Below are 23358 nucleotides of genomic sequence, written 5' to 3' on the forward strand. Positions count from 1 at the left end.
TCAAATAAAGCCCCCAAATTAATGTTTTCTTTGTTACTTTTGTCCTGTTCTCACAGTTTTAGAGGTGGGGAGGAAACAGTGTTCTCTTGTCATCTCTGTTTATGGCATAAGGAAATTTGCAGTCTTATTTCAGGGTAAATTTCTTTTTTTTCCAGACTAATTTAAAATCAAACCACACCACCCCATCATGAGCCTGACACGCAAAATTTGTTCAGAATTATCGTGTTGGCTGCTGAGGTATAAGGTAACATCCACTTTCCAGGTTAGTTGGGTTCAGGAGTTCAGKAACTTGACAGCACCTTCAGAGTGAGATAATAAAAGTGGTTTTGTTTCTAAGCTTCCTTTTACCACAAGGTGCACAAATAAATAAACTCAGTGTGCTTTAACATGATGGGTTCAGTAAATTAAACAGTTTTTGAGCAGGTAAATTCACATCTGTTTTCCAATGGTAAACCCAAAAACCTTCAGTGACAAAATTTTTTGTGGATTTCATTACAAGATGAAGCTGAGTCTTTTAAAAATGACTCGTGTCATTCCTTCCATATTGCTGGGATTTTGTGAAGAATCTGTTGGAGCTGCAGTTTGTCTGCTGCACTCCTTGACCTTTGTGTTTGTCCCACTCGTGTCTCAAGGGCTTCCTCCTCTGCAAGTGCAAATAAGTTAAATTTTATGTGAGGCTTAATAAGAAAATAGGTGGAAAAAAGCCCCGTAATTGGTGTGTTCAGCTTGTGAACACGAGTCTGGAATTATTTTGAGGAGATTCAGTAGAAAGGGAAGGTGTATTTTTTAGCATTTTAAAGTTTTGGTGCCTTGTCTGCTCAGAGGGAAGGGACAGAGCCACGGCAGCCTGGCTGCAAAGGGCAGGAAAGGTGRGAGATGAGCTGGAAAGGACAAAGCAGGGAGTGTATGGACAAATTGGGCAGAATTGATCAAGGAAAAGAGAATTCCCAGGCAGTAGAAGCTGAAGAAAACTTTCTAATGAAGCTTTCTTTTCAGAAAGAGAGGGTTGTGAGTGATACTGCAAAGTTTGTTTTCATGGCTTTGAAGAATATATTTAAAAAAACYTTTGCTGAAGGGAGACTGAGATGTGAAGTAGATTTTTTTTAAGAAGCTGTAAATATCTTGTTTTCTTGTCAAAATTCCTGATTTACTTTAAAAAAATAAGTTTCTTTGAGAGTCCTTTTTCCTGCTTAAAAACAGCCTAAAAAGAGTTGGTTTAAAAAAAGGAAAAAGAAGGCTGTCTTTGCAGGATAAAGGGGAGGATTGAAGCTTTGGAATGGTCTCCTGTGAGTATCTGTAGTGATGTTCCAGGCAGGTTCCAGCTTGGAACTGGAAATGGTTCACGAGCAAAGCTGTTCCTTGTGTTTGCACTCTGGGATCATAAAGAAAACCCAGAAAACCCTCTCGTGCTTTTCCAGATTCAAACACATGAGCAAGGAGACCAGGGGAGGATTGCAGTGTTGGTAACATCTGCTGCTGGGCTGACCCACACAATCAATGCTAAACAAGACTCTAAAATTTACTGCTTGTATTTTTGGAATTTAACAAAATCCTGAGGTCTTCCCTCACCATTTTTGACAAGAGCCTGAACAGAGTAACCCAGAATTGTCTGGGTAATGCTTCGCTTTGCTGAGCTTAAAATAAAGTGACTGATAGGGGAATCCTCACTCCCTGTTTGACCAAACCCTTCTTTCATAGGCAGTAGRGAGAAATCTTAAGGATATTTTTTCTTCCAAGGTTCCTAAAAGGCCAGTCTGTAGATACAGTACAAATATAGATTGGATGGATATTCTTATGCCACCTGGATCTTTTTGTAAATTGTTCCTTCCATGACAAGAGCAAATGTTCTCATGAAGTATTCACACAAAGTGAATTATTCTGAAGGACATTGTACATCTTAGGAAGTTGTGCACAAACCATAGAGTTGCTAAGTAAGATTTTTGTCTGGGGTGCTCACACAACATCCGATATTAGAAACCTGTGATTGATTCATGGTAGTAGAAATCAAGTTATTACTAATTAATTATTGTCCTTGCTGTTTAAGATGACCACTTGCACATTTATTGTTAATTTTTGTAACACCCAGTAGAGGCTGTTTGGTGCACTCTTTGGGCRAATTTGGGATAAACAGATACCTGCAATGTCTTGAAGCCTAGTGCTGGGAAATGAATGGAAAAAGGTTTCTTCTATTTTTATGTAGTTTCCACATCTTAAAGCAAATACTCCGTGCATGAATGATCATAACTTTTGCTGTGCATGGGCTGGGAATGCACAGCTGGAACAGCTGCAAGCCAGGACCAGCTCAGGTTACTGGGGAGTAGCCTGGGGGCTGAAGAGCAAGATCATGTCATGTGTGTTATGTCGAGGGGGATTGATGTACCATAATGTCATTTTCTAAAAATACAGGATTGTAATAGCTCRATGGTGGTTCTTCCATGTTACCTTTTCCTCCTGAAATGCTGTTAGTGGGATAAAGTTGGAACTTCACTTTGCAATTCACTAGAATTTCTTTTCATCAATAAACTATGAAGGGTTTGTATCTGCTGCACATGTGAACTTGCAATTCTTGTCAGCAATTTTMCAGCGTGGTGTGCACAAGGAATGGATCATTTATGTGTTGGTGTACTTGATGTTGYATTGCCCAGTGGAAGAAAACTCATTCCTTTTCTTCAGAAAGTGGCAATTCTCTCAAGTGGAATGTCCTTAATTCTCAGGCACAATAGTGGCTTCACTGTAGTGCTCTTAAGTTTAAAACTTTATTTCTCTTGTGCTGTGTGATGTCCTGACATGCCACATCATGAGTTTTCTATATAAAGTAACTGAGGAAAAAAGCCCCGCCAAAGATCCCTATTTGAAATTAAAACCCGTGTGAAACATCACTGAAGTTACTGTTTGTTGTGGCTGGGTTGCAGCTGCCCTGGTGCTGCATTGGTGCTGCATTGGTGCTGCTCTGGTGCTGCTCTGGTGCTGCATTGGTGCTGCTGTGCCATGGTTTGGGAATGGGGAACCATCCATTGCCCAGTCCTGGGTGAGCAGGTTGAGAAGGGACGGGGTGAGTGAGTTTCTGTGGATGTGTTTGGGGTTTGGAGAAGATCAGCTGCAGAGAACAAAGTAATTGTGTTTCTGCTGCTCAAAGCTGCTTAACTGTAAAAGCTATTTGTGTTATTAATGGATTGGGTTTTTTTTTTACTGGATAAATGAATTTTTTAAAAAAAACACCCAAGTGGGAGGCAGCCAGGAATCTCTTGCACGTGATATTCTAATGACCAAGCACCTGCACACTTCCAAAGTGATGCTGTGCCTGTCATTCACTGCCATTTCCTGTGGCTTCAGTTCCTGTTAAAGAACTAATTTCACACGCTTCAAGAACAGTAAAACTTTGAAACCTTTACTAAACTTCCCCATAGATCTCTTTGCCTCCCARTCCAGGCCCAAGTTTGTCCTGAAGCCTCTGTGAGAGTGGAAAGTGCAAAAGGGACGTGGAGTCTGAGAGCACAGAAATGAGGCTGCTTTTCCTTGGAGTAAATTTGAACTTTGGATCTTTCCTCCCRTGATCTGTCATTAGAAAATGGCCTTTTCCAGAGAGCAAAACAAAAGAAGTTAAGGAAACAAATGAATTAAGAAGAATTAATTGAAGCTGTGTATTACAAGTTGACATTATACATCTGGCATTTCTRTTTATGTTTCTGCATTGGTACATTTCATTCTGATTTAATAAGTTCCTAATTTTGTGGGGGTTTTTTTCWAGATTTCGAAGTGCCTATGAAGAACAGCCCCTAGTAAAGTATTGTTCCCAGTTTAGCTGTACTTCATTTTTTTAATCAAATCTTTTTCTTTAGTGGATAAACTCACAAGATTAGAAAAGCCTCTTGAACTCCCTCATGTTTGGGTTGGCAAATTTCCCACACACAATTACCCACAGAGAGCTACTTTTAAAAGACCTTTATTAAGGCTGCACAAAGTCAAGCACTCAGGAGTTAGGAAATGGCAGAACCAGGTTTGTGCACTGTGAGTTTAGGGAGTACATTGCTATGTCTGATCATTTCAGTATCTGGTCAAAAAGKAGGCAGAGGCACCTCAGAAATTGCCCAAAACTGCCCAGCTTTGTGTGCCTGGATTGGAGAATGCTAAATTCTCTTAAGTTTGATGTAAATGTGTTTTTAAAAGTGGAACTTGCGGTGTGGCAGTGGGTGCTGGGTGTAACCCTGGTGTGTGTTGGGGGAGTTCTTTGTGTTCTGTGTTTGATCCCCGTTTTTGATTCGAGCTCCCAATGTAGTGGGAGGAACTGGGAGCTGAAGCAGCAATTTCAGTTTCCACATTTCAGTGGGAGGCCACACACGAGTGTGACTGGAGCCAGGAATCTGCCTCGGTGCTGAGCCCAGAGCGGTGTTTCTGTGCTGCCCCATCTCCTTCCTGGGCTCTTCTGCCTGAGCTGTCAAATCTCTCACTGTTCCTCCCTCAGTGCTTCAGTCCAGCCTGAGTCTTCCTTGGCAGAGAGCCCCATGTTCAACTGAGCATCTTTACAGCTTTTCTTCCCTCTGCCTGTTTCCATCTGGGCTCTTTCTCCCCATCACCATTCCCTGCCCATCCCAGACTCGTGTCCCATGGCTGTCCCGGGCTCCTGCCGGGCTCTCCTTTGCAGGGGATGTTTGGCTGCTCCTCGATGCCTTTTCCCCTCCCACACAAACACTCACCTTCTGCTTCTCTGCGAGCAGGTTTGTCTTTTCTTCCTTTTCACTCTTGGGAGTTTGGAGCAACAAGTCTTGTCAGCCATCCCCTTTCTGTCTCCAGCTTCACCCTGTGGTTCCAGTGCAGTGGATTTACAGTGTGGGACAGACTTWTATATTCCATGGGGATTGTTTCCCAAACAAAGGAGTAGCACAGCGCTGTTAGTGTATCCAAAAGTGTTTCCGATTTTTTTTGCTTCATTTTATTTGGAAAATAAATGCAAAAATGCTTTCTGAGGTATTTTAAAYAGGGAGGCATGAAGGTGATTAATTGGAAAAGTAAGTTATTGTTAATTGAGCTGTGTGTCAGACCCAGGACTGCTTGTTTGCAGACTTGGCTCATGCTTTTAACTTCTGCACCTGCTAAAGAAGCAGAAAATTGGAAAGTCCGAGGAGTTTGTCAGAAGGTACTGACAACTCAGACTCAGTGTGGGACCCCAGAAAATTATTTAAGACTTTGGAAATTATTTTATTTTTGCTTTTTGGAGTGGTTAAAAAAAGATTATCTTTTTAAAAGTATTAGAAGTGAGTTTCCTAAAACACTGTGCCTGTTACCATCAGCCTCCTGCATACATTGGCTTGGGTTTTCTTCACAGGGGCAGTAAAAAGGTATTTATTTGTGTTGCAGTACAAAGGAACCCTGTAGTCAGCATTAAAGCTCCTGGTCTTTGTCCCAGACCTGTTTTTCTAATGCAGTGTTAGACATGAAAGATGAAGTTATTTGGGTTTGTCTTGTTTATGCCAGGTAGAGATAAATGAATGGCAGAACTGAGGCTGGGATCCTGATTGCAGTGGAGCTCAGCATTCAGCCGTGTGAGCTGCTAATAAATGTAATTGGTGCTTCAGAAGGGCAGAGCTGAGCAAATTTCATATCAGATCTGCGAGTGGGGAGGAAATTGGATGAAAAACTGAAGTAGAATTGACAGTTTTCTAAGTGAAAGGTATTAAATGGCCAAAAAAACAATAATTGTGCAATTGAGAAGGGAGACAACTTTGGCTAACTGCCCATCCTGCTTCAGTGATGAAATGAGGGGRAAAATTAAATGGAAAATAATATAAAACAAATAAGAAAAAGGGAGGCATACAGCAATCCATTCAAAATGGGAGCTAGGAAGTGTGGAAAATAAGGAAAGCACAAGCCAAAGGAAAAGGAAAACATGGGTTAGAGTGCTTGGAGAGGGTGATGAGCTGAAGYTCAGAGGAAATCTGCAGAGGATTAAGTGCTTTTAATGAATAAATGCAGGAGGTAAAACCTGGTGATGATGTAAGAACTGGAAAGGTGATGTCATTCCTTAGCAATGCTCAGTKTTAAAAATTAAGTTTTTTATCCAGTAGGCCCAGAAACCTTGATCAGTGTTTGCAAGRGAGGAGCCTGAGCAGCTGCTGGGGATGGGCAGTGCTCAGGACAGTGCTCAGCCCATGGGACACCCAGAAAGGGATGGAAAAGGAGAAGGATGTTCCTGATGGAGCTCTGTGCAACTCTTTTCATTCTGCCTTTTGGGTTTCAGTTCTSTTGGGGGTCAGAGTGAGCTGGGGCTCTCAGGGCCTCACAATCACACAATTCCCTGACAATCACACCCTGCTGGAGTTCAGAGAGAGCCACAATGAAATGGGGATGCCCAGAGAAAGGTTCTGYAGGGACCTGGCAGATCCAGCGGTTCCACATCACTGAGGGGAACAGATAAAAAAATCACTGCTGATAAAACRTAACAAAAATATCCACAGCCAGAACCAGAATGAGTAACAGCTCCRTGTACATTCCCAGTGCAGTCCCAGGGTAAAAGCCTAATGAATACGAATGTGTTCTTGTTTTAATTACTGTTAGCTGTAAGTGATTATCCTTCTGTATGTCTCAGCTGGGAGAGTTGGGAATTTTGGATGCAATTTGGATATTTACATTCTACAAGAGAAGCTGAGTAATTGGAATGGATGCAAAAAAAAATGATTCAGAAATTACTGGTGGAGTGTGAAAATGCCTTAGAGAGGGTGAGGGAAAACTCAGTTGGCTGAGTTTTTCTACCAGAATCGAGACTTGATTACAGTGCACAAGTACCTTCACAGGCAGAAAATACTGCACACTGCAGCTCTCTGATCTTAAAAAGCAACACAAGAATCACCAACTGGCACTCAAAGCCAGGCAAATTCAAATTGGAAAAAGGCACAAATTCTTAAGAGAGAATAACTGTGTAATTTAGGAATGTGTCTTCAAAAACTGTGAACAGAACAATAAAAGTTATGATATTTATGCAAATAGCTCTTTCATGGCTTTTTTTTCCTCTCAGAGGCATTCTTAGAGGGGGGAAAGAGGACAAGGAGGCTCCTGATGAGGTTTTCTCAGGGAAGTTGAGCCAGCAGAGCAGTGGGGCTCCAGTGCTGCCGCAGGGCAGAGCTTTCCCAAGGGCTCGTTGCTAACGTTGTGTAAGTGTTTGATGGGGTTGCACATCATGTTAATCCCATCCCCACCTGGAAAGGATCTGTGGCCTTGTAAGAGCTTTTACACCGGGGAGGACCTGAATACTTGTTMAGTTTAATCCTTTTCCATGCCATGTAAATGAAAAAAAAATATCTGCACACAAGTCTCGTTGGTGGGGGTAAATGTAGGGCAGGAATTGCCTTCCCCCTCCTCCACCCACATTCCAAAAGCAGCACAAGGCTGTTCCCCATTCCTGCCCGGTTCACAGTGTCCTAATGGGAAGATCCCAAAGGAGGCACCACCTTCTCTGAGATCACATCCAGTTCCTCGAATGTTTGCCCATGGATCTTGGTGCAGCAGTGAGAACAAAGCACAGCCACCCTTGGAAACAAGATTTGCCTGCTGAACTAACCCCTGGAGAAATCTCCATGGATTGGGGAAGCAACCCAAGGCAAGGCAGCCAAGCCCAGCCCTTTTGTGAACCACCTTCAGAGCAGAACTGTTTGTGTATTATGTATTATGCATGACTAATGTTGGATCATGCCTGGAACATGTGAACATGCTGACAACATTTATGTCACAAGTGTAATGCATTTAATAAGCATTTCATTTGAATTATTAATGTACAGATCCCCCCAAAGTATTTTTRTGTTATAAACCCCATAATTTATCTAAGTACAAGCTGCAAGTTCGTAAATACAGCATTAAGAAGGTGGCTATTGCATAGCTGCTTTAACAAAATACCCTTTGTGGGTAAGATATATAGGCTTATTTGGAGAGGATTTAGCTGCTGGAAAAGGGCTTCTCGAGGAAGTTATATGATGCTTAGCTGCAGCAGACAGTGAATATAATTTCTTAGTTTGTCCTTCYTGTCAGTAGGAATCAGTTTGACCTGACTGTGCTGTCTGATCTGAGCATCTCTTCAGCTCGTTGTTCACCAGAGGCAGATTTATAAAACATCTGTACAGGRATGAGGCTGGAAGTGACACTTTGAGAGGAGAGCTGGATTAACAACTGCTGTGCCAGTAACTGAAAAGGAGACAKGGAAAATGCATGGCCTGAGAAGGCTGGAGAGGGTTCTGTCCCTTCCCACGGTGCCTGTGCCCGACACGGGGACACTGCTGATGTCCCAGAGCCAGGCCAGCCCTGGAGAGCAGAGAGAACACAGCAGGGATGCAGTGCTGCAGTCAGGGAATGCTGAGCCTTGGAGCTGTCGTGCACAGAAATGTTTTCCAGTTTCTGTAATCTGTGCCCAGGGCCAGGTGGAACAGTCGAGCCCTCTGTGAGCGCTGTCCTGGGCATCTCCAAGTGCAAGGATTGTTTGTGGGTYCCTGTGCATGACATACACAGGCAAAGTGCAGAAAATATCTGTAAACTGCAGGAGGCACATGAACCGYGCCCTTCTCAAGAACACTTGCTGACTGTTTATTGCTGACTGACTCTGCAGATTAAATTTGCATGAACAGCAAAAAGGAGTACGATGGGAAGGAACTTAACCTCAAAGAAACTCAGCAGCCAACGCTTTGGATGTTTGAATTACATCTGAATCAAGCTCTTGATTAAATCTTAGCAATGTCAAAAGCTCAAAGCAGCAATTTTAATTGATGTCACTTTTTTCCCCCCTCATGTTGCTAAATTATCTGTTGCAATGTGGAGCRCATCCGTGTCACTACATTAAATTTGCACGCAAAGAGGGGAGATTAGGCAATAAAGCCACAGGACAAACAGTGTGGAGTCAGGCATATCTCCTTGGCTTCGTTCACTATTGGGTGTTTTTTTAAAAAGTGTTTCCAAATCTGAGTAGAACTGATTCCAGATGTGYTCATTTGAAGGATATAAAAATCACGCTAGCACCAAGATTTATCTGAATTCTGCACTGTACCTGAATAGATAACTAGTCCCATCTTAAAAACAGAAGTGCTATAAACAATAAAAAGGCCACAGGCAAAGGTTTTAGTGCTTGGTTCCCATTAGCATCCTTTCTTCCCACGTATTTTAGACTAATGTAGTTGGAGAATTCCTCTGAGGCTGCAGCACACTGGACCAGAGGGGCCTGGTAGGACGTGGGTCTCTTGTCGGGGCTGTCGGGACTGGAGCCGTCCGTGGGCCGCTCCCCGATGTAGAGGAGGCTGCGCTCCTGCGTGTCCTGCTCCGTTTTGAACAGTTCGTACTCGGTGTGGGGCAGCTTGATGCCCAGAGCCAAACATCCGTTGGTGGGTGTTATATCCTGCTCCACGCCGGCGCTCCAGGAGCCTGCCAGCCCGCAGCTTCCAGCCTGCGAGGAGTTGAGCATCATCACCGTCAGCTGGTCCATGGGTGTCACCCGAGCCTGGGTGACTTTGAACGCCAGCTCGGTGCCGCCGCGCACYTTGGAGGAGGGGATGCCCTGGGTGTAGTGCCCGGAGGCGTAGATGGTGAACGTGGGCTGCCTGCAGAGCGGGTCGGAGTAGTGATAGTAATGCCCTTCCCACGTGTGGTTGCCGCCGTGGAAGGTGAAGTACCTGGTGAGGAAGAGCACGGCCGGGCGCACCTCGCAGTGGGTGCTGACCCAGCTGCCGCTGAGCTGCATGGGCAGCGCGGCTCTGGCGGGCAGGATCGGCGGGTGGTGCTCATCCGCCCTGGAGATAATCCCACACGCCGGGCAAGGGTGCACATGGTGCTGCAGGAGACAGAAAATAACAGTTCTGCGAACCAGGAAGCAAAAAATAAAAAAAAACACCAAAAAAAAAACCCTCCCAGAATATTTCCAAAGCTGCGACTCCGCCCGTGCACAGCGGGGTGCGGAGCTGCGGGGAGCTTGGCACGGGGCAGCCGAGCAGATTAAGGGAGATCAAGCTCTGCCCTGCTCTTTGCTATTCTGGTAGCTGAAGGACACCGGGCTGTGCCCTGCGTTCGCCCCGAGCTGGGGCTGCTGAGGACAGGCAGGGAGGAGAGCAGGGCACGGGCAGAGCCGCAGCCGGGGCAGGGAGCGCTCCCTCGGGCTTCCAGCAGCTTTCCACGGCGAGCTGGGTGAGGATCAGGGTGCTGGAGATGTCAGAACAGAGCTCCGCGGTGTTCGGGGGGTGAAGGAGGCTGTGACACCCGGCCGTGGGGAGCCCAAGGTGTTCTGCTTCCCCTCGCCCATTCCCGCCCGTGTTCCCACATCCAGGGATGCAGCGAGGAGCCGGGACGGGAGGCAGCAAACGTGCGGCTTTCCCAGCAGCCAGAACGGGACAAGGAAAAGGGAGCCCTGACCTTCCCTTCCCGCCCTGGGCAGAGCTCTGAGTCAAACCAGCCCTGCCCCTGATCCCGTGCCAGCAGCGGTTTYGTGTAGCTTGGAAATTTTTCTTATACTTCATATATCACAACTGATTTATTTTTAAATAAGCAGGGTTGGAACATTATATAATTTTCTAGAACACGAGCTAATCTTTACTGAACTGTCACAGGCAAGAAGGTTAAATAACTCAGTAGTTAACTGTAGGGTGGGTAATTTACATGCGAGTTGATTGGAGTCTACTGTAATTTAGCCATTTTCAGCTTGCTTTACTGCTACTGTCACGGTAATGAGTGCTGACAGTACACAGTACATTATGGCTAAATAATCCCAGAAGTTGGCAAATATATATGCTCTCCTTAGGCAGGAAATTCTTTGATAATGAAAGGTAATTTGGGGAGAATGGGTTTCTTTAAAACAGATATAATATTTAAGGGAAAAAGAGTGATATTTTCATAAAGAGAGTTAAAAAATAATTCCTGGCATRGCTATGTAACTCACCAGCACAGGCAAATGGATGTCAGTTCACAGAAAATAAAATTTATATTTTAAAAGAAAAAAAAAAGAAAAATCCTGTGCCCAATAAAATTATCACTGTGGACATGGAGCCAAAACTCTTACTTGCTTAAACCAGTCGTGTGAAGTTAGTTCTAAAGTATGGCAGCTTCTAATTATCGCCAAGTGRTGACATCATGTGCGGGTCCATTGGAGAGCTGTTGGCTGATTAATTACAGGGCTGCATTCAGAGAGTGAATTTCAGTATCTTTASGTTTGGTTTTAAATTAACTTTTAAAAGTGTTTATGTTTACCATCTGGTTTTGCTCATATATATGGTTTTGGCCCAAGATAACASAAGTTTAACCAGTTTGAGAATGTTYCTTTTGAGAGGGAGAGGGGTGTTACTCTGTATTTTTCAGAGTTCAATTGGTGTAGTTTGAGGTGTGGGGAAATGTTGTCCCAAAATATTTTTTTTTCATTTATTTCCTTTCTATCTGGCAAAGTTCAGAGAGGTTTATTCACCCCATCTCACTGCTCCATCATTTCTGATTTGATCAGCTTTGATTTGAATGGAAAGGTGCTTTCCTGGGAATAAACTAACCTGCTATAAAACATAAAATAAAATACAGTAAAAGACAACTAAGACTGTGCTGAGTTTTATGTATGTCAAAATGGAAGTTTGATTTCTGTGTAAAAACATTATGGTATTGGGGGCAAGTTCCTGTGCCACTGGCATTACACCAAGCACTGGTGAGTTAATGGCAGATCCTTTGTTGCCCTCAGCCTGGAGCACACCCCAAGGAGCAGGGASAGGGCAGGCAGACGAAGGACAGAGCAGATGAAGGACAGAGCACACAGGCTCTAACAGTGTGCAGCCTGAAGCCTTCACTGACTGTGGTGTGGAAAACAAGGAAACTGCATTTCCTGGGAAAACACAACCAAACCAAAGCCATTAACTCCAGGCTCCTGTAAATGCAGATGTATTTTCCATGTTGGTTTTGCTGAATTTTCACCCACCCCAGTCCCTCTGTCTCAGGAAGACAGAGGGTGAGCTCCACATGCCACAGGGCTGGTAGTGCCTCTCCACGCGCACCAGGCTCAGCTCGTGCATGGCAAAGCCCAGCGYGGCCGTGCAGTCGCGCTCYGTYTTGGCRCTCAGGCTCCCACCCCAGCCTTGCACCACCTCACCCGCATGTCCTGAGGACAGAGGGGGCTGCAAGGTGCTACTTGACCAGTCAGRAAATTGCTGGCCAAGCCGTGAAGCAACCAGGGAACCCTGCAAGGGCCTCATCCTTACCAGGGCGCTCTGCATGGGGCGCTGGTAGCCGGTGGGGCGRTAGTGCAGCCTCTCCCCCCAGTCGGTGTGGATGTCCCCCAGGTAGAGCTCCTCCACCAGCTGGCTCCCGCTCTGCTGTGGCTGCAGCAGGGGCTGGTAGTGCCTCTCCACACGCACCAGGCTCAGCTCGTGCATGGCRAAGCCCAGCGCGGCCGTGCAGTCGCGCTCCGTTTTGGCGCTCAGCACCTCGTACAGGGCTCCAGGTGCCCAGGTGCGCCCCGGGGGCAGGAACCCGCTGCAGCCCTCGCCAGATGTCTGGTTGATCCAGGAGGCCACCTCCCGCATGGCCTTGGGGCTGTGGAACACGATGCCCACTTTGTGCAGGTGGTAGTCGGCCTCGGTGGCCCCGCGGGTGATCCAGGAGGCCTGGCGCAGCCGCAGCTTGCCCTTGATGACCAGCGAGTAGGAGGGGTCGCGGCACGACGGGTCCCAGTAGTAGAACTGGAAGGCYTTGAAGAGCCGGTTGGCGTAGAAGAGGTAGGATCGGGTCAGGAACTCGGGTCCCGGCCGCACCTCACACCTGCAGGGAAGGCAATGCTGAGCGGCCCGCAGAACGGGGAGAAATCCCTCCCCACACATGGTGACCACCCCTGGGTGATTCTATAGTCTGGACATCTGATACCAAAATACGAGTGATGGACAGATGACCTTACACTTCATGCACGTCCAAAGGGAATGGGAACAGCGGGATTCAGGGCTGCTCTGCCCGTTCCAGCTGCATCCTGATGGGGCAGAGGCAGGAGGCTCTAGGGACACCCGGGAATGGGGTCTGGGAGGGGGAGAAGGGAACGCCTTTGTTCCTCGGCCGTTTTCTGTGTCCTGGTAACACCGAGATCGGGCCGGAGTCGTGCTGAGGGGCTGGGGCAGGAGCTGCTCCCGGGGTCAGGGGATGGGGGTGCCTTCGCAGGAGAACGGGGTGCCTTGCCTGAGGTGTTAGGGGCGCGTTCCCGAGGGTCTGGGCCAAGGATGGATGTGCCCTCCCGGGATCTGAGGCCAAGGATGGATGTGCCCTCCCCGGGTTTGGTGCGCGTTGTCAAGGATGGATGTGCCCTGCTGGGGTTTGGGGCGCTTTCCCAAGGATGGATGTGCCCTGCCGGGATTTGGGGCGCTTTCCCAAGGATGGATGTTCCCTCCCAGGATCTGGGGCGCGTTGTCAAGGATGGATGTGCCCTCCCGAGTTTGGGGCGCGTTTCCAAGGATGGATATCCCCTGCCGGGGTCTGGGGCCAAGGATGGATGTGCCCTCACGGGGTTTGGGGCGTTTTCCCAAGGATGGATGTGCCCTCACGGGGTTTGGGGCGTTTTCCCAAGGATGGATGTGCCCTGTCGGGATTTGGGGTGCATTGCCAAGGATGGATGTGCCCTCCCGAGTTTGGGGCGCGTTTCCAAGGATGGATGTGCGTTCCCAGGATCTGGGGCCAAGGATGGATGTGCCCTCCCGGGGTTTGGGGCGTTTTCCCAAGGATGGATGTGCCCTCCGGGATTTGGGGCGATGCCGGGCTCTGGGGGTGCCTTACCCGGTGGAGACCCATCGCCCGTCCAGGCGGGGCGGCAGCCGCGCGGCGATCCCGGCGCTGTCCTGCAGGTGGCGGAGCTGCTGGCGGCAGAGCGGCTCCGCGGCCGCGCAGGCTGCGGGACAGAGCGGGGTCAGCAACGCGGGGCAGCCCGGAGAGGGAGCCCCGACCGCCGACCCTCCCGACCGCCCCACAGTGAACGGAGCCCAGGCGGGCTTGCTCTGCAGCAAACCCTTAGCTAAGGACACCGGTTTTGTTATTTCACTCAAGTTTTCCGACTTGAGTTTCATCTGAATCCAACTGGTTTTTAGATGAAATCTTCAAATGAAAGCGAGCACGCTTTGTTCGTGTTCTCCCCCCCCTCAGGCTATTGTTGAGGCAGTGACTGGAACAGGGCATTACAGCATGGGAACGCTGGCCTCGCCTGTCGCCYGCCATAAGGACAGTAATTCTGTCACTTACCTCATTTCCCATAACAACGGATGTTATTGGCTTAGGGAATGTGTGAACACTCAGCTAAATCCTGAAGACCTTTGCATGCACACACACATATGTATATATATTCCTATACATTATTCACTCTTTACTCAAGCAAATCTCTGTGGCACTCACTGCGGGCTTCTGCTCTAAGAAACCGGGATTTCCCTCTTCATGGCACCATGGAATGGGCTGTCAGTGAAGCTCCTGAAACCCCACAGATTCTCTGTGGTACAACTGTCCCTGGTCCCGTGGGGCTCAGCCCAGTCGGGRCTTTATGAGCCCAGATGGGGTTTGCTTGCTCTGGCTGCACTTTGCATTTCACCCAGGAGTGTGCTGGGCATTTTGAAGCCAACTTTCATTCACTCCATACCAATGTTAGGACACAGGCTGCTTTCCAGCCTGACTATCATCTGGAGCCCAAGATCCAACATCYATGTGCCTATTTAGCAGAGCCATTAGGAGCTGGGGACCTGCATCCTCATCCCAGCTCTGCCGTGACTTTGCTCTGTGGTCCTGCGTGCTCCCTGCTCCCAGGGCCTTTTTTAAACTCACATGCAGAACAYGCCAAAATTCATTTGACTGCCTTAAGAGGCCTAAATACTGGAGAGTCATCAGAACAAAGGCAGTCCAAACTGAACCACACTTCAAACAATCACAAAATTATTATCCTACAGAATACAATAAACTGAAAAATAACTGTATTTTCGTTAGAGGTAATAATGGGCATAAAGGTCAGATTTGCTCTTGCCCATAACCACAGAAAGACTCCAGAGGTATCAGTGCAGTCTGTAGAATACAGCTATAAAATATACACAATATAACCCCAGTCCTAACTCACAAACTCCGCTCTGCGTGTGTTTATTGCAGCAGAAGTGTCAATATCTCACTGAACCCTTAGTGCTACTCTTGGCAAAAACAATAAAAGTCTACATTGTTTGGGAGCAAAGACACTTTGGCAACACAATCACTGCATTTTGACACATTCAATAGAAACGGGAATTTTTATAATAGGGGTCAAACTCCATGGGGAAGGAAAAAAAAGAAAAAGAAAAAAAACTTTGGAATGTAAATATTTGACATGATGGGAATTCCTAGGGATTTTGTCTTACTTAATTGTGCACAAGACTCCAAGCTGGATGCATCCTCAAACCAAAAAACTATTGGCTTGTGTCCAAATTTTGTGGCTGCTTTTTTCTCTCAAATACGCCAGTCCCACCAGATCCAAACATCCTTTCAAGCTGGAAAAGTTCAGTCCCAGACCTAAAATCTGTAGTTAGAGCACTTCTCTATTCCAAGAGCAGCATAAAGCAGCTGTCACTCATGTGTCATTCTGTTACTCAGCCCCTGGTAAAGCACATCAGAGCAGCTCCTCTGTCTTAAGAGAGACACAAATTGATGCTCTRTAGAGTTCTTGGGCAGGAGGAAGGAATTATTCACAAGTCATCTTCAAGACAAAAATCCTCATTCATAGGAAAATCTAAAAAAAATGCCTAACTGTGATCTCTTCCCCTCGCTCACTCTGCTGTCCATCCGTATCAATTAACCACAGGCGTTTCCAGAGAGCTCCTCAGCACAGCACTTAGACAAAACAGGGGCTTTTTCCAGCTTTCTGGTGCGTGCTGCATCCTAAAAACCGGCCCAAAGTCTCAGAGCAAGGGGTCTGCTCAAGCACTCAGGCAGTCAGGGGTGGCAGAGACGGGAACTGCTCGTCACTGCAATCAGCACAAACTGGATCAGGCCTCGAGTAAAAAGCACCAGCAGCAAATGCTGAGCAACTATTCCAACCCGAATCTGTATAAATAACTTTCAGGAAAATCAGACCCACAGCATCAAATGATAAGAAAGGCAGAACTGGAAATTCTCAAATTCTCCACATAGTAAATTGTTGGTAAAATTAAGGTGAAAGATTCCGAGGCAACGGCCAAGCCTGGAAATGAGAGCTTTGTGCTACACGAGTGCTGTGTGCTCCACATGCAGAGCCACTTCTCACTTCTAAAGGAAAAAACCATCAACCAAGAGAGAAATACTGTCATATTCCTCCTTGGAAACAAATCTTGTTTGTGCTCCCCCAAGCAGATTGACTTYGGAAAAAAGCAAAGTTGAGTCACACATCTGTTTCTTCATAAATGGAGGAGAAAATGCACGTATTACGGTTTGCACCAAATTACTTACTGCTCTTCTCCAGAGCCAGATTGTTTAATCTGTTACATGTTATTGCCTCCTATGGCCTGAATTTATCATTCCATTTATAATTCTAATGTTTCAGTTAGTCACCCATTCACAGGGATAAGATCAGGGCCTGAAGTCATGGAGCATTACACATTTCTTCATTTAGAGATGACATAAAACCTTTGATATTTTCTGAGGAATGTTCAGACTGGAAAAAATGGACGATAAGAAATATATCAATATATTTTGCATAAGTGAATTATACTTTTCCACACAGACTTCATTAACAGAGCAAAACAGTGTTTCTTTAGCATTTTTCTCTCCTGAGAGCACACAGAATGAATTTGGGTTAGMCACTAAAGGAATAAGCATTCTTTCAAAAGCAAACAAAACGTTTGTATTTAGCAAATCAATTTTTCTTGCATTTGTGTGGAGATTAAGTTAGTCGTGCTTTTAATTCACTCAGAAAAAGGCATTCCCAAGAGAACAGCTCTGTGGGAAGAAATAAATTTTATATTAGAATATTATAAAGTTACAAAATTTAAATATAACCCACTGGGGATGAAAAACTGTATCACAGCAGAACCTTGCATTTTGTCTATCTGCAAACTGAACACAGCTCAGAACAGGACTTAAGCACATGCTTAAGTCTAATTGGTTTCAGTGAAACTTAAGCATGTGCTTGAAATTAAGCCAGTGCATGAGCATTTTTCCTGATTAGTAATGCCTCCCTGAACTGAAGCCAGAATGTGGTCAAGTGGTTGAGGGAGGATGCCAGTGCTTTCACTGGAGCACTGTTTGGCTTCTGGAAAAGTATTTCTATTATTCACCCCTTCTCTYATTTGTCTGTAAAATGGGTATATTCACATTTAGCTGCTTCACCAGCCTGGTGCTCAGTTCATGCTATTTGTAAAATGCTTTGAATTCACTAAATGTTTCTCAGTTACGCCTTCAGGGCTGGCACAGTAACAGTATTACCCATTAACTGTCATTGCAGAGCATCACCTTGAGTTTCCTGTGCAAAGCTGAGCATAATCAGACATGAAATCCTGCAGATCCTAAGAGGAAACTCAGTCAGCTCAAAATTCCCAAGTAGCTCAGGATTTTAGAGAAGTTTTCAAAACATACTTTCACCACATACTTTTAGCACAATGGCAAACAAGTTCAGACATCATATTCTATGGTTTTAGCCTGGCTTTGTTCTAAGGCYGTGATCACTGCCTGATTTGTCTCATATCCACTACTAAAATAGTRAAGGACTTGTGGTGAGTTGCCTGACAGTTTTTAACGCACTAGAGAAGAAAATATTTTGCTCTTGGAATCATGCAATCATGTATTTTTCTTGTTAAGTGTCATGTCCAGAGACAGATGACAAGACAAATGGGATTTGTGGTAGGGAAGGGGAGGAAGGAGAAGTACCTCAAAGATCTTCTTCAGCATGAACTACATTTAAATGAAATGGCTTCTTAAAACTGCTTCTCTGGCTGTTTGCCTCGAATAAAACCAAGCCTAACACTGTAAATGGGATTCAAGAGGGCTGAGAACAGGGTCCTGCAGTGAGCCAATATTTGAGAACTCGCAGGGCTAACATATAGTGACTTGTGTTAAACTCTGATCAGTATTGCCATGTAAGTTTGGCACAGGTAAATATATAACCAAAACCCAAAAGAAAACAAAGGAAAGAAATGCGATGTTAGAGGTTTTTTTGCTTGACAACTATTGAAAGTTTGAATTTCAGTTTGGTGAGATAGGTGAGACCATAGCAAGGTAATCTCCAACCCCCTGGGCACCTAAACAGCAAGAGGCTGGGGAGAACAAAAAATGAAAAGCAAAACCACTCAGTCCAAAGCTGAACAATACCCCAGGGGTGCTATCATGACTCAGTTAAATTCTAACTGGAATTCMCATTCTTACCAAATGGCAAATATTATACCTATCTTCCTTAATTCTGATGAGTTGGAAACCCAACAGAAAAAGCAGTACRTGGATGTGAAATTAATGCCACACCATCGTTTTGAGTGGACAGAGCACCCATGCAGGTTTTGGCAATGCCCCTGAACCCCTGCACAGACACTTTATTAGTGGCTATCGTGGCCATTTTTAATAGTGATGGCTAAGCATATTTTTTCCTGGAGTGCTTTGAAGAGTGGAACCAGTAATCAGCCATGGCTTGGCTATAAAATGTCAACCTCATTTCAAACGTCTAAATCACTCACATGGACCAAGAGTGCAGAGAGGACCACCCACCACATAATATTAACATAAATACAGCATTTACCCAAAGCAAAACGAGCAACTGGAACTGGCGGGAGTTGGGAGTAGAACAACAAAAAATGATGAGGGGGTGGGAAGGATTGAGTTACGAAGCAAGAGTAAAAGAGCAGAGTCCATATAGCCTGGCTGAGCAAGATGGATATGATAACAGCCTATAAATATTCACAAAGCACAAACACCAAGGAAGGGAAGGAATTCCTCGCAGTGAATAAAGGGATTCTGTTGGGAGTGAATGAAGAGAGGAAAAACATGTGGCTTGTATGGCAGGGTGAACTTCTYGAGGCACAATGTAGTAGGCAATGCAAGTCCACTAGCTTGGCAGGATTTTGAGGGATTGAGCAAAGCATTAGTTCAGCAGBGAACAACCCGCTCTTGGCAGGGAGTTGGTGGGATAATCTGAGCGGCCTTTCAGTCTCCCACAGCCATGGAGCYGTCCCAGCTCCCTGCTCCCACGGGAGACAGCTGCTCTCCTGTGTAAGCACATTGTTCACTGCCCTGCTCTTCAGAATCCCAGCCCGGACTCCGTGGGACTAGAAACAAGGGCTGGATGCACAATGGCATTTAGGGATGTAGAGACCTAAGCAACCTCAATAGGTACTAAACTGCTGGACACAGCTGGGAATCCCAGCAGGTCCCTGCCATGTCAAGTACTCACTGTTGAAAATCTAAGTCCAGGAAATTGGGTTATAAACCCACTAATGCAAGAACAATCCTTTTGTTCTCTCCTTATTTAGCACCTAACACAACAGGACTCTTGGCGCTGCTGCAAGGATACTGTTTATAGTAATAAAAATAGGATCTAATAGGATCTAATATTCTGAGGCTACTTGGCTCCTGCAAAGCCAAGGATGAGAAGGGCATTCAGAAGCAGTCACAGCAGCAGGCATCCTCAGGAAAAAGCTCTGCAGAAAGGTGGGAAACTGATCCAGAGCCCACACCAGCAATACACACATGTTTAACTTAGAGTCACAGTGACCACAGAAAAAGGTTACTTGTTCAACTGAAGCACAGAATTAAAGTTACTTCTAACATGTGTTTTGGGGTCTGGGTGTGGTTTCTAGATAGCCTRAAATTTCAGTCTACTGTTTTGCTTGTCCACATTAGCCAAGTTTTGATGTGTTCCAGTTCTCCTAAGCTCTGCCGACAGATGCTAAAATCAAAGCCGACATTCAACCTATGAGCTGCATAATCTAATAACGGGACTTGTGCTACTCAAAACTAACAAACTCTGYGAGCTTTTCTGCAGCCAAACCTTGCTGTCATTTATATTTTCATCTRTCTTTCCCAGGCAGCCTAACTGGGAAAAGTGATTTTTTTTTTCCTCTGAGAAGCATTAAAAATAACATGTCATTGTGTTTTTGTATCAACAGGGGAGAGCCAAGCCATAACCTGCCATGTCCAGCACTTGTGGATTTAGTGAAAGTGTGAACAAGGTGAATCCAATTGTCTCAGTGGGGAGCTTGGTGTGTACATTGATCCCAGAGTGCCTGGAGAAAGCGGCTTCCAAAGACCACAGTCTTGGAGTTAGACAAGGCCAAAATGTCACACATTTGTCAGTGTTTCTTATTAACCCAGGARAAACCATGGGGGACTTTTCCAGTGCTCAATATACACTCAAGTTTAAAGCATTATTTTAAAATCTAAACTCAAGCAAATCTCTTCAAGCACTCTGTGGTGAGAYTTCTCCTGTTGATTTATGTCCCCTCACCCCAGCTCTAAGTAGAGAGCTGTTGTTGCACCAACCCAAATGTCTAACAGTGCCACAGGAGCTGAGCTTCTCCGAGCATTCCGTTTCAGCTGAATTCAAACCGTGATGATTTAATAAGCTATTCACTGAAAATGAGAAAACACCAGTGTGAAAGACACAATTATCACACCATCACCCAGCTAAAACTCAAAAATAATGATGGATTTCAACCCTCTTATCACTTAACACTCTGAAGCTCTGGCAAACAGTCATCAGAGTTTCTTTTCTAAGACACAGAAACAGAACTTTTCTAATTTTGCATTTTAAACTACGACACCTTTTAACTCCTTAAAGAAGAAAACCCCACAGATTGCAGCTTACTAACCCCTCAGATCTTACACAATTTAAAATGGGAAGAAAAGGAGCTGTTCTATGAATCATATTTTCAGTTTCTGGCAGCACTCAGCCTTCAGAAGAAGRGTTACACATTGAAATTCTCACGTTCTCACTGTCAGTTTCTTGGGATTATTATGTCTGAGATACACCATCTTAAAATCAGGAARCTTCTCTTCTTTCATACCTTTATCTTCCTCAACAAATGAGTAAGAAAACCAAAGCACTTGTGTAAGAGCATTGTATAGGTGCTTCCTAATTTTGAGGTTGATTATAGCAGTGATTTTATCTCACCCATGAAAGCGTTGTCTTTATAGATGACATATGCTGTGGGGAAAYACAGGATCCCACTGAAAGCAAAATCTCTTTCCAAACTTTGTTCTGCCAGATGCAGCCTCCCCTAGCACTGGATTCCAGCTTTGGTTTTCTTCACAGCAATTTCTGGCTTTTGAAAATCTCCTTACTCAACAATTTGTGCTTGTGGGGAAAATATAGAAACCACACGATTTTTTTTTCACTTGTGCTTTTTTTACATCTCAGCCCTGTTTTTATCTATATCCATATACTTTGAAACGTGGCTAACCTATAATTATTGAAAGAACAAATAGAGTCATATCACACGATCCAGCATAGCACATTAGTTGTTGATTTTTTTTGGCCAGCTTTAGAAATGAAGAATAAAACCCACTCGCTTTGTAAAAAAAAATAGCTAAGTAGACATTATCCAAATAAATATTTGAACCAAAGACAATGCTGTTGGTTTAATAGCAAGTACAGATATATACACGTGTAAATAGTGACATGTCTATGCTGAATATTGTCCTATAACTTGTGGGATTGTCTTGCTAATCTCATAACAGAATGCAACTGGGGATATTATCACTGTCATTTTCAAACTTTAAAATAGACACTGAAAGCAAGAATAGATCATTTATGCTAAAAGCATGTAGGAGAAGCTACAAATGAAAAATATCAGTGCAGTGTTATTGGAATGTAAAGACTTTAATAAAAGCTTAGGTAAAACTCAGCAAGTCTCTGGGGACCTTTCCAGGAATGAGTGATTCTTTTCTAGAGGAGACTCAAAAGTCAGMTCCAGTTACCTAACTAAAGTGGTTTTTCAGCTAATTATGCACTGGTGTCATGCTCATGCTGGTGTTCAGCCTTATGTAAAATGCAGAATGCCAGTCTTGCACACAGTGAAGTCACTGGCAAAGCTTACTTTGATTTTAATGATTCTGGGTCTGACTTAGGTATTTAAACAGTAGTTTTAAGGTTCATTTTCTGTTCCTACTGAAATCAATGGAAATCCTCTCACTGACATCAGATACAAGAAGTAGAGGGTTTAAGTTAGACTGGACTAAGATAAACTGTATGAGGATTTAAGAAGAATTATTCTAATTTGACTTCAGTGAGTAAACTTACATAATGAAGCGTAACAGATCCCTGAGCAATCTGAGCTAATAAAATACATAGAGAATTCATATTTCTCAACCTCCTAATATTTTGCTGATCAACACACATCAAAGATCTAACATAAGGAGAACAGAAAAGTAATTATAGAAGTGCCCTGCTCAGAGAGTTTTTCTGTAGTCTGGTCCTTTGCAGTTAATGCAAGTAACATCCAATAGCTGTCACTATACAATTCTTTTGCCTTGATCACTAAGTCCCGAGCTGGAGAGGCGAGTCAGTGTGGTACTTTGCTGCCCAAAACCTTAGATGAGTGAACTAAGGGGTAGAAAGAGCAGCAGGAACCTGGTACCTGAATATTCAGTGCCCAAACTGCACTGGGCCCTCAGGGACATCCTCCCACCCTTGCTTTCACCTGTCCCTTCTGTTCAGGAGTGCCAAGCCTCAGCCAAAGGTCTCCTTTGCATTTCCTAGGAAAATACTATCTGAGGATGCAGGAGTCTCCCTCAGACTCTGCTCCTTGTCATAAACAGAAATAATTTTGTGKTTTTTTCACAGCACAGTTGCCTTTGTTCTCCCATATGGTCTCTTAAGCCAGAACCTTTTCTTCTGAAACTGCTCCAAGAACTGTGGGGTTGAAAGATGTCTTTCTGAAAGGGAGCCGCAAAGATGCAGCTTGCACTGCTCCGAGGGTCTGTCTGCACAGCTGGGGCTCAGTGTCACATCCCCGCAGCAGGAGGCTTCTTGTGAGGTTGTCCCTTGCCAGGACAGGTGCTGGATTCTCCCAGAGATAACTCCTGACTCCAGTAAGAATCACTTCTAAGCCCTTTCTGCAGCTAAACTCTGCTCAATGCTCACCGTGCACCACAGTCAGGACAGGAGCGAGCAGCGGTGRYACGGGGGATGCCCAGGGTTTCTGGRGAGGGGGCARCGACCCYCRGSACTCCGGGAGCCTGGGGTGGGAGACAAAARCTGAGCCCCAGCCCAGCACCTCCCTGGGCAGCTCAGCACCGCACCGCCAGCCCTTCTGGCAYCCCCGCACGGCGCTCACTCGGAGCGGGACACGGGAAAGGCTTCAGGGGTCCCGTCCCCGCTCCCGGCCCCACAGCTCGGGGACAGCATCCCGGGRCTCCGGGATCCCTCCGGGAGACTCCCCGCCCGTCCCTGCCCCGGCGAAAGGCGGTGCTGCTGCGGAGCTCCCGGAA

The 23358-nt window shown here is 45.4% G+C and overlaps 1 protein-coding gene across 1 annotated transcript in view; it reads right to left on the reverse strand.

Moving 5' to 3' along the window:
- Nucleotides 1-7666: 7666 nt before the first annotated feature.
- Nucleotides 7667-23358, reverse strand: part of APCDD1L (APC down-regulated 1 like) — a 16836-nt gene continuing 1144 nt past the window's right edge. Inside the window, exons 2-4 of the mRNA XM_057378143.1 lie at nt 13747-13858; nt 12192-12750; nt 7667-9799 (exon numbers count right to left, since the gene is read on the reverse strand). Of these exons, the coding sequence (XP_057234126.1) occupies nt 9035-9799; nt 12192-12750; nt 13747-13858 (1436 nt within the window). The 3' untranslated portion in view covers nt 7667-9034. The remainder of the gene's footprint in view (nt 9800-12191; nt 12751-13746; nt 13859-23358) is intronic.

This window comes from Malurus melanocephalus, unplaced genomic scaffold, assembly GCF_030028575.1.
Source record: "Malurus melanocephalus ecotype Western Australia unplaced genomic scaffold, MMel_1.1 scaffold_341, whole genome shotgun sequence".
NCBI lineage: Eukaryota > Metazoa > Chordata > Aves > Passeriformes > Maluridae > Malurus > Malurus melanocephalus.